This window comes from Neltuma alba, unplaced genomic scaffold (genome assembly GCF_004799145.2).
Source record: "Neltuma alba isolate B1F8T4 unplaced genomic scaffold, ASM479914v2 tig00011571_pilon, whole genome shotgun sequence".
Taxonomy (NCBI): domain Eukaryota; kingdom Viridiplantae; phylum Streptophyta; class Magnoliopsida; order Fabales; family Fabaceae; genus Neltuma; species Neltuma alba.
Genome location: NW_021636225.1, coordinates 46,355 through 58,540, shown reverse-complemented (window position 1 = coordinate 58,540; position 12,186 = coordinate 46,355). Strand labels below are relative to the sequence as shown.

General features: G+C 37.0%; 1 protein-coding gene across 1 annotated transcript; it reads left to right on the top strand.

The window, feature by feature from the left end:
- The first annotated feature begins 8,033 nt into the window (after positions 1–8,033).
- On the top strand, positions 8,034–9,225 carry LOC114715018 (uncharacterized). Its single transcript, XM_028899823.1, has 3 exons — positions 8,034–8,188; positions 8,388–8,560; positions 8,870–9,225. The coding sequence occupies exons 1-3, from the start codon at positions 8,034–8,036 to the stop codon at positions 9,223–9,225; spliced, it is 684 nt and encodes a 227-aa protein (XP_028755656.1).
- Positions 9,226–12,186: the final 2,961 nt, after the last annotated feature.

The following is a 12,186-nucleotide window of genomic DNA, read 5'->3' as shown; positions in this document are numbered from 1 at the left end:
AAAAGTTTTCAGGGACTCGAGTATAATTAAGGTTAGAGACTCTAGTAAAGTCTCGAAGGCCCAGAGAGAGAGAAAAGAGACTAGACGCAGGCTAGAGGTTAAGTTAGAAACCTCAAAGAGAGGATTAATGAAGTTAAGTCCAAGCAGGGACTAAACTGTAAATTCCGAAAGTTATGACCAACAGGGGTAAAAATGGAAGAGGGTACAGAAAATTCTAAGAAAAATTCTAGAAAATGGGAAATAATATTCTAAGACTCTTCTATGAAGAGAAAAGATGAAAATACCCCTGAGGCAACTTCAACGGAATTTATGAGGTTATTACCGGTAAAAAGTATACCATGTGAGGTAATTATTTAAAATAGCAAGAGACCTCAAAAGTGTATACAAAAATGAGGTTAAAGGGTTGAAAGGTTGTACTAATTTATAAAATTAGTCCCGCAACCAAAAGGCCAGTAGAGTGGCTTTAAGAAATTAAAGAGCCGGTTTTGCCGATAAAAGGATATTTTAGTAAATGAATTTTATGCAAGGCTTAAAGGAAGTGTTATGGGCTAAGAAAATTCATAGATACTCTCTAAAATTAAAGAGAATTTATGGATCTGATAGAAAATAATTACAGAGGCCAGAGTACAGTAATTAGAGAAAAGAAGTTAAACCCGGAGTAAAAGTGCACCGATAAAGTATTAATCAGAGTCTTGCACTTTACTTGGACCACAAGTCGCCACTTGTCAAGCCTTTAATGGATGGTAATTAAAGCTTTCCAAGTGTCAAGCTACCAATGGAGAGGATCTTGACTTTGGAATTTAATTACATTATGATTTAAGTTAATTAAGAGAGAGGATTAAGATTAAGTAGGCTAATGACACTTGGCATAACATTAATGATGGTTGGTGGGATATTTTGTACACATTAATGAGCTCATCTCTCCCCTAAATCAGATGGGAATTTCGTGCAAGGCATGAAGAGAGGGAAAAAGAGAGAGTTTTGAGGGAAAACCAAGAGAAATGCATCAACTTTGGTCATACAATCAAGGTTCAAGGTGAGTTCTTGACTCTAGATGTGTTCTTGCCTTGGTTTCTTTCTCTTTTATGGTTGAAAATATGTCTTCTCTCCCTTTTGATGGCTGGTCGAAATGGTTGATGAGTAGGGAAGGGAGTTTGGTTGTTAGATCTTGCTAGAACACCTCAAAGTATGGTAGATCCAAGTGGATCTATGTGAAAATTGGAAGAATTACGTGCTGATTTGATGGCTTTTTCAAATTAGTTACTGTTTATATCTGGTTCTAAAATTTGGCATGCTTAAAGTACACTCTATGAGCTTTAAATACATGGGCAGAACACTTTATTTGGATATGTGTACGATTTATGGTGATTTTTCAAAGTTAAGGTTTGAAATCTGGAAACAGTGTTGAACTTTTGGGAGATTGTCGAGTTCCGTACAATTCTGGTACTGTTCTGAGTAGAATTGGTTCCTGAAACTATTTTTCCTTTAAATTTAACTTAATTATATTTCAGTGAGACTTGGAAGCACTCAATTTGGAGTTTTCTAGATTTAATTATGAATTTTCAAAGTTGAGTAAAAAATTATAGAGTTTCTGCGTGAACAGTACCCGCGAACCAAAATTTCCAGATTTGATCTTCTTGAATCTAAGGCCATCTAAACTTGTCCTAATTGACAAGAAATGGATCTTAAGGATGGAAAATGATAAGATTTATATTAGAAAAGTTAGAAAGAAAACCCTAAGACTAAGAGAAAGGGTTGAGGTTCAAGAGAGCTAGCTTTGAACTTTATGTAATATAGTGGTCCTAATAGATTGTATGATCATTATGACTATGTTTAGGACCTTTGGAACATCCAAGAGGATGTTTGATGATGTTGACCAAAAGCTAACATGGTTGGAAAGTCAAGGGAGTCAAAGGAAAAGTGAAAGGAAAGCTTGAGGTGCAAGGTAGTGAACTTACCTATTGTCATTGCTTGATATGGTATGCTTGTGTGTTGCCGTGTACATGTTATTTGCATGTTGTTGTGACATGTTTTAGTTGCTGTAATTGCTATTCATGATGAGTAGATTATGTCTCCATGGCCATGCATCAAGAAGTTAGCTTTGAGCATGCTAGTATGTCACTAATTAACAAGAGAATAAACAAGTTGCGTGTAGTGCATGAGCATCCATCTAGCATGATTAATATGGTATTGTTTGCTACTGAGATTCCCCCGAATCTCACCCCCTCCCTAACCAACCATTTAGGTCAAATCAATGATGGGCACTAATGGCATGAGAAGCAAGGAGAAGAAGTGGAGAATTATTAATGCAAATGATTGATATGAATATTCAATGTATAATTCTCCTATGCTGTAAATTATGTTATGAATGCCACCAATTCAATGTATATGCTTAGGATGTTTATGGCATGAATGAAAGTATATGAGTATGAATGAGAAAGATTAAGCCCATCCTATGTATGTCAAAGAAATAAAAAGAATTAAAGTAAGGAGATATTAAAGGATAAAACGTAGGTCCTGAAGCAGTTAGTTTTGAGCTTTAGTTTGACCTATTAAATGAATGAGTTAAATCACGAGATTTGGCATACTTATAGTGCACATCCCAAACTTCAAAATGAGTGGTAAATCACCTCATTTGGATGTGTATACAATGAGATATGAATTTTCGAAGTTAAGGCGCAGAATCTGGAAAGTCCAGATTTTACCAAATGAATAGTAATTTTAATCCAATAAACTGTACGTTTTCAGTGAGGATGAGTTCAGTTGAATATTTTTTCCTTAAAGAGCATTGAAGGATCTTTCCGTAGAATTTTGGAACACCTCCATACGATTTTTCTAGAATTAGTTATGATTTTTCAAAGTTGGACCTGTAATCTGAAAACTGGACAGTGAACAGTAATTTTCCGAAAATTAACGTCCAAATTGAAATTTTTAAGCTTAAGACCATCCAAAGTGGTCTGGAATGGTTCTAAATGAATGCTAAGGTATTATATAAGTAAGGTGTGACACTGTTGATCATTAAAGACTTCAAACTATGATCTATATAAGTAGTGCCTCTAGATCTTCAATGCAAAAACCATCGCAGCTAATTCTAGGTCATGGGTAGGATAATTCTCCTCATGTGGTCTCAATTACCTAGATACATAAGTAACCACCCTACCTTCCTGTAACAAGACACACCATAAACCTTCAAGTGAAGCATTGGTGTAAAAGGTATACAATTTATTAGGATCTGGAATGGTCAACAATAGGGCCGTGGTCAATTTAGCTGATTTGACCAAGTTTTACTGTATTCATTCATGTCCAATTGCATGTTTTTAGAGGAATTAATTGGTTTAAAATGCATGTTTTGATGTGAATTATAGTAATCTATAATTGCGGATTTAAATTCTCATTAAGCACTTTGTAGGGGCAAAGTGGTCAAAGTGTGCATCATTTTAATTAATCATCATTTATGAAATTGAATTGGATATTATAAGTGCTTAATTTGATTTTCACGTCAAGGGTCGAGCGAAAAATATCTCCAGAGGACCTAAGTTCGAGGAAATTGCAGTTAAGGCCCAATAGGTTGTAGGAATTCCAAAAAAAGCTCAACTAAATGCAGCTATTCGTTTTGACCACTTGATATGAGGGGAAGTACGGACCGGCTAGAATCAAGTAACGGACGTATGGTTGATCTAAGTAGGACCTTAAGAGAACCTGTCTCTTATAACCCTAGCCATGAAGACACCACAAGGTTAATCAATCCCTTGATACTGTCGAGTATTCTCAGGAGAATACGAGGATGCAAGCAAGGCTCACACAAAGAGAAATAAAATTCTCATTTTATTAATTATTCAAAATCATCTCTTTAAAAACAATACATACTGAATTATTTATAGGCTAAGACTCTTGAAAACCCTAATATGAAAATCCTAATTGATAACCTAAGCCCTAAAAGCCCAATATAAGTTTTTAGAGCCTAAGACACTAACAAAATAAAATACATCAAAAATAGATGCGAAAATACAACAAAATTAGGAAAATCAAAAGACTTTCTAGAATACTCTAACTTGCTAGTCAAGATAGAATAATCTAGATCACACACCACCTAGCAGGATCCCTTCATTAATGAGAAGGATATTATTTGACTCTCTACTAATTAATGCAATACAAAATAAGTAAGTCTTTGCCTTCAAGAAGCAATCAATACAAAATAGGAAACTGTAAAATAGGAAACTAATTAAAACAAATAGAATCCTATTTAATATCATATAAGATCACTCTTGATGCTTCTTCAATCTTCTTGGACCGTCCAAATAGATCTTTATAATTACTATTCACGTTCATAAGCATGTATGAGCCTTTTAGGCACCCATTTGGGCCTGAATATGATTGAATCACGTTCTGGAACTCCTATGGTCCATAACACAATGCATTTGGGCCTCAATTTAAAAGATTATAGCTCCAATGGACTCCTCCAGGTACATATGATTGTGTTGGGCCTTTAATTACATAGGAATTGGCGTCAACTCTCCTTTTAGGCTCTTAGAACGCGCTCTTGTCTTTCTTAAGGTCCAAGTGTTTACACTCTAATGACTCATATGCCATGGTGGCTTTCGAGGTGGCCTTCCATATGTCACGTCAACCTCCACATGTGTCCATATCATCGTCCAAGCAATAATCCATATCATCCTCCATGTAAGCATTCTGAAGCTATAAATCCTTTGAGCACTTTGGAGGGCTGGTTGGGCCTCTAATTGGATGAGTATTTCTTGGGCTTCAAGACCTCCATATTGAACACTTCTTGGTATGCTATCACCATTTAGTCATGACGAAATGTATGTTTGGTCATGACGAAAAAGACGCTGACACAGAATCATGTTTTAAACCTCAGATTGTGATTTTGGGAAATAGACCACACGAGCCAGCCACCATTTACCATCTAGGTACTCCCATTTTTGTCTCCTAGGGTTCTTCAAGGGTTCTTGGGGTTCCCCTATTGATTGCCACCTATTTTCACCTCTTTCCTACCTCATTCCATCAGTTTTCTACATCATCCATCATCCACCTTCATCTGTTATGGCTGGTGTTGTGATTTTAGAGCTTGGAGGAGTTGTTTCTGAGGTCATGAGAGGCTAGAATGTTTTGTCCTAAGGAGTTCTGATGAGGGCCTAAGCTTGGGACTTAATTTAGGGAGTTTTACTTCATCTTTTCCATTACTTTAATAACATTTCAATTGTTCTTGGTTAGAAATTATGTGTTGTTATTAAAGCTGAACTTTGATGTTACTATTTTGTTATTTTGGATTGGATTCTAAGAATTTATGCCTTGGTATTCATTTTGTAATGAGAATTCTACATTTAGTCTTGTGAATTTGATTGGTTTCAATCCAAGTTCGGTTTTGATTAATTATGGTACCTTGCTAGCATAATTGGTTATTGTGTTCAAGTTGTTGTTACCATTGCATCAGTCTCACCAAGTGTTCATTCATGAGGGTTATTAGTTTTGTCGTGAGTCTTTGGGTTAAAGGTTTCATTAACATACTAATTTACCAAAGTTTAGAAGGTTTCCAAACTAGCTAAGATTGGTTTTAAGGTAAACTCCCAACACATTTTGAAGTGATGAAGACTTAATCAATTCTTCAAAAGGCATTTTATCAATTAAGTTTACAACTTATCCTTTTGATTGTTTTCTTTACTGTTGTTTTAATTTACTGAAAGAAAGACCAAAAGATTTTTCTACTTCCTTTTTGATTGCATTGAAATTTAATTCAGTTTTAAAATCCCCCCAATTTTATCTCTCCGCATGGTTTTGTCACTAAGATTGTATAGGAACAAGTCAGGCTCCTCGAAGTGGACACAACCGGGATCGTGCCTCTATAGTACATTCCCATCCAGAACTAATTGTTTTTGAGAGCCCATAACGACTAAGGCTTCATCAAATTGGTGCCGTTGCTGAGGAGCCATTGATTTGGTTCCTCCTGTAATTTTGGTGTCAACTTAAGTGTTGAGCTTGGGTCCAAACCATGTGATCGAGGTTGTCTAGTAGTTGCATCTGCATTGTAGTTGTCTTAGAGTCCTTAGTGTTAAGCATAGTGTTTTTCTCTCTTGCATAGAAAATTTTTAGAAAAATCATAAATATCTTGATTTCTTTTTCAAGTTTTGCATTTGTGTTTCTTTTGTTAGTTCTTTAGATTTCTTGCATCAATATGTGGTTATTGGCTTGTTACTACAACTTTCTGATCCTTGTGGGGCGCAGTTAATACCTCTTGTTTTGTGAGTGCTCTGTTTTTGTTGTTGTCCTATTCTGAAGTCGATTCTGTAAAGATTTTTAGTCACGACCAACCCTTGTTTTGCCACGACGAGCTACTTTCCATTTTTCTGGGTTTGCTTCAGTGAACACTTTAGTTGCGATGAACTCAAGTTTAGCTGTGACGAAAAACCTTTTTCAGCTAAAAATTTGTTTAAGTCTTGGCTGATACATACTCACTCTATATTTCATTTGAGTGTATAGTTATATTCTTTCATCATTCATTCATACCTTATACTCTTGCACTCCATTCATTCATCCATTTTATTTGAATTGCTTGTGTGCAAGGAATTTTTGCATCTCTTGACTTTCATCGAAGAAGGACTCACCGTTAGTGCCTTATCAACCTGAGTTGGAGAGATATTTATGAAGGTTGAGGAGAAAGCGTAGGATAGCAACCATTAAGCCCCATAATCCTGACCCACCTATTGGTGAAGAGGAGGAAAACCTAGTGGAAACACTTGTAGAAGTCCCGATCATGGAAGGTACAGGTGGTAATAGGATGAACCCAAATGACATTAGGCAGAATGAACCAACTAGGGGCAATGGGTTGAATGGTAATGGACATTAGGGAGCCAGTGAGGATATAGGATTCAATAGTACTAATGGGCCATAAAGAGGGAGAACCATTAAAGACCTTACTTAGTCTGATGCTAATTTTGAATCTTTACTTGGTGTATTGCCTATTTTTGAAAATGATTTTGAACTTAAGGGTCAATTAATACACTCACTTCCTAAGTTCAATGGTTTTTCAGGTGAAAATCCATACATTCATTTAAAGTATCTCCATATGCAATGCTTGTTTATAAAGCCAGCTGGGGCGAGGATTGAAGATGTGCTGTGGAAAGTTTTTCACCTATCTCTAGAGGTGAAAGCCAAGGAGTGGTATATGAATCTGCCACTATATGTGGACAATCCATATGAATCTTGGACTACACTAAGGAGAGCTTTTCTTGACAAATACTTCCCATCTACGAAGATCTTTGTTACTAGGAAGGAGATATCTTCTGCTAAGCAAGATGAAGGAGAAACTTTCTTTTAATTCTAGAGCTCATTCCAAGATATGCTTACCAAGTGCTTGAATCACCAGATTATTGAAGAGCACCTTGTTCAGTATTTCTGTAATGGGTTATTGCCACATGATACTGAGGTGTTAGATGCTGCAGATAATAGATTAGTTGAGTTGATAGAGCCACAAGCTGCATGGGCCTTAATTCACACCTTTGCCTTGAATCGCCAACATGTGAGCCCCCGAGATGCTAGAGGGTACAAGGGAGACAGGGATCCACTTTTTGTTAAACTGGCCCAAGACATGGCTAAATTGGCTTCCACAATCCAAAATCTAAGGAGCAATCAACCTCACACTGAGCCTTTAACCTTGATCGCTGCTTCTTACAGCATATGTGACTCCCCAATGCATAGAACTGAAGATTGTATCGGTCTTGTTGAAAATGTATCTACTATGTATCAACAGAGGCCGAACCAATACCAAAAACGGGATCCATATTCTAATACCTACAACCCCGGGTAGAAGATTACCTTAACTTCAACTGGGGGGAGGCAACAATCAAGGTCAAGTTGGGAATTACCAAGGAAATAACTACCAAGGTGGTTCCTCAAGTAACTATCAGAGACCTAATCCCTCTACTGTTGTTGTTCCGATTAATCCCCCACAACAACCAAGTGGTGGAAGCAGTAAGTTGCAAATTATCTTGAAAGGGATTGAGAACTTGTCTAGCTAGATGTCTAAGAGTGACAGTAAGATAGCTTCCCTAGATAATAAGATGAGCCAAGTGGAAGGGAAGATAGTGGCTATAGGAAGTCAGTTTGAGAACAACTTTGCCACTGTGTACGCAAAGATTGAACAGCTTGAAACTAGACATGAGAATCTGAATGGGTTTGTCACTTAAATGTTCAATACCATGATTGATAAATGCTAAAGCTAGTGGTATAATGCCTTCAAACACTATCATAAATCCCAAGTCTCTTAATGCTATTGAGCTTAGGAGTGGGAAGTGAGTTCAATTCGCTCAAAAGGAGGGCAATGATAATGAAGTAGAAAGCCTACCTCTCTCACCCATAAAGCTTTCTGAAAGCTCTAAAGAGAAGGCATTGCTCAAGAAATCTAAGGAACCACAAGGAGGTGACCAAGAGGTTGGTGACACAAATGAATGCCATGAGGAGCAACCCAAGGAAGTGCTGAAAAATCAAATAAAAGATGCTACAAAAAAAGGAGAAGTGGGTAAAGAGGGAGCCTTAATGCATGATGGTAAGGGGGTAAACTGTAAAGAACTTCCTTTTCCCAATTCATATCTTATGTCTAAAAGGGTTGTAGCATCTAAAACTTTGAAAGAGGTTATGGATTTCTTTAGTGAGCTTGAAGTGGATTTACCTTTCATTGATTTGATTAAGAATTCCCCACCTTTTGCTAAATACCTAAAAGAACTTTGCACTAATAAGAGAAGGTTTAAACCCAATGAGTTAGTTCAAGTTAGCCCAAATGTTTCAGCTTTGTTCAAACCCTAAATCCTAGTCAAATGCCAAGATCCCGGTGCTTTCACTATTCCCTGCACTGTAGGAAAAGTTGCCGTAGTAGGAGCCTTACTTGATCTAGGGGCGGCTATAAATGTTATGCCATTGTCGATGTATAGAGCTTTAGGAGTCGGTATCTTACAGACCACTACTGTTACACTCCAATTGGCCAATAGAACAACTAGGAAACCTGAGGGGATTCTAGAGGATATCCTAGTTCAGGTCAAGGGTTTGCTTTTTCTTGCTGACTTTTATGTGCTTGACATGGCTAATGAGTTGTCTCATAAATCCACACTCATTCTTGGTAGACCATTCTTGAGGACTTCGAACATGATGATTCAAATGAAAGACGGTGTTATAACCATGGAGGTGGGAGAGCAAGTAGTTTCTTTCAATATGTAAGAGGCAATGAGGCATCCATACGAGGATTACTCTCTTTTGGGTTTAAATGTTATTGATATTGCTGTTGATGATGCTGTTTCTGAATTTGAATTAAGTGAGGTTACCTTTGATATTTCTGAATTTTATTCATGCAAGTCCTTACTTAATGAGGATGAAGCCTCCACTTCATTCTTTTCCCTCTATATGTTCATGTGGTGGCAGCGAGACGTGTCTTAACTGTGCAATAGTTAGTTGTACACGACCAGCCCTACGTCCACTTTTATTGTCATCTTGCGAATCTGAATCTTCCACACTCATTCTTGGTAGACCATTCTTGAGGACTTCGAACATGATGATTCAAATGAAAGACAGTGTTATAACCATGGAGGTGGGAGAGCAAGTAGTTTCTTTTAATATGTATGAAGCAATGAGGCATCCATATGAGGAATACTCTCTTTTGGGTTTAAATGTTATTGATGTTGCTGTTGATAATGCTATTTCTGAATTTGAATTAAGTGAGGTTATCTTTGATATTTCTAAATTTTATTCATGCAAATCCTTACTTAATGAGGATGAAGCCTCCACTTCATTCTTTTCCCTCTACATGTTCATGTGGTGGCAGTGAGACGTGTCTTAACTGTGCAATAGTTAATTGTACACGACCAGCCCTACGTCTACTTTTATTGTCATCTTGCGAATCTGAATCTTGCATAAGCACCATACCTCCAGTCATTAGTGACAACTCTCTTAGAGAGGAGCTTTCTGTTAGTATTGTAGGAGATTTAGATCTCAACGAGAGGCAAAGCATTGCAATTTCTGAAGATAAAGCTTACTGTCTTCTATGTTCGTCGCGACGAGAAGAGGGATTGGTCGCGAGGAACAATTCTATCACAAGAGGTGTCAGCTCTACTCCTTCAGTTTGTCATGACGAAATGTACTAGTTGCCGTGATAAACCCCTCACAGTATTGCAAACCCAGAGTGCCCATCCACTGTTACTATTCCATCTTCGCACCTGCTCCATAGAAGAGGCCTCAGTTTAAGGGCCATAGAAATTCCTACTTCACCTTGTGAACCAATCTCTTGCACCATTTCTTCTAACTTTGAAGTATCTATTTGATAATGCCCTAACTTGTTGTTCAAGTGATACAAATATGGTTTCTAAGGTCATTGCTAACAATGATCAACAGCTAGTTGATTTAACCCCTGGAGAGATGGAGGGATCAGTGGTGAACTCAGTCAACCTTGGGGTTCATTCCATGGCAGAGAAGGGAGAGGGGAGTAATCTTGCACTTTCTTCCATTGATATTTCTCAATTGATTCCTTCTTTAGTCCAACCCCCTACTCTTGAGCTTAAACCATTACCACCTAACCTTAAATATGCTTTCTTGGAATCTAATGAGCAACTCCCAATCATAATTGCCAACTACCTATACCTAGAAGAAGAGACATGTTGCTCAATGTTTTGAAAAAGTATAAGAAAGCCATAGGATGGACTCTAGCCGATATACCTGATATTTGCCCAACTGTCTACACTCAGAGAATCCTTTTAGAGGAAGGAGCAAAACCAGTAAAACAAAATCAAAGAAGAGTCAATCCTTTGATTAAGGAGATAGTTAAGAAGGAGATCTCAAAGCTCCTAAGTGCTGCAATTATTTATGCCATTTCAGATAGCAAATGGGTTAGCCCTATTCAGGTAGTACCTAAAAGAGTGGGTTGACTGTGGTGAAAAATGAAAAGAATGAATTCATACCCACTAGAGTCCAAAATGCTTGGCTTGTCTGCATTGACTATAGGAAACTTAATGATGCTACACATAAAGACCACTTCCCCATCCCTTTTGTCAACCAAATGTTAGAAAGATTAGTAGGCAAATCCCACTATTGTTTCCTTGATGGTTTTTTCGATTATTTTCAAGTACCTATTGCACTGGAGGACCAAGAGAAGACAACTTTCACTTGTGATTTTGGGACTTATGCTTACAGAAGAATGCCATTCGGACTTTGCAATGCCTAAGGAACTTTTTGAAGATGCATTATGTCAATCTTCAATGATTTCTTAGGGGATTGCATGGAGATATTGTCACACCTTACTATTATATCCACTTAGGTTTCATTTAAAACCACTTTAGACCACATTGGATGGTCTTGGACTCAATTTTTACCTTAAAAACACTAAATTTCGGATTTTTACTGTTCATTAGGTAAAAATCCAGTTTCTCTAGCCCAATGTCAAAAATTCATAACTTATTCCACAAAAATCCAAATGGGGGGGTTCAAAATTATATTTAAAGCTCTTTAAGTCCTCTTTCAAGAAAAAATAATCTCATGATCCAATTCCTTATGAAAAAGCATCAGGTTTTTGTGAAATGCAACACTGTCCATTTGCCAAAAACCCTTTTTCCCAGATTCTGACCTTCAACTTTGAAAAATCATTAAAATTCGTATACTTGGCCATTTTTAATGTATTAGCTATCAAATTGAAGCTCAGGACGTTATCTATAATCATGCCAAAATTAGTGATTAAACACGTTTGGGAGAATAATCAAAAAGTTGTGTAAACAGGGCAGTAACAGTGTTCCTACAGCACTGTTAGTATAATATATACATAACCAAAAAGGGTCCACGAATTTTATGGCAAGACACCATACTTTAGTCTCCAATTTGCAGCTTGCTCATAGGAGTTTCAAGCCCTAAAATGTTGGATTATATTTGGGGGATGAGATTTTAAGAAATCCCAGTAGCAAGATCAATCAACCAAAACATTAACATGCATCATTATAAAGTATTTCAACATTAGCTATCATAGGAGAACTAATCTTTTTATAAATAGGCAACCTCAACATGCAAGGCCATGCCAACAAATGCAAGGAGCAACCATATCACAACATCATAGTTCAACCATATAATAGCAAGCATACATGCCATAAATAACAATGCAAAGTTAACATTAATGGCTAATTAGATCCCACTACCTTGATCCAA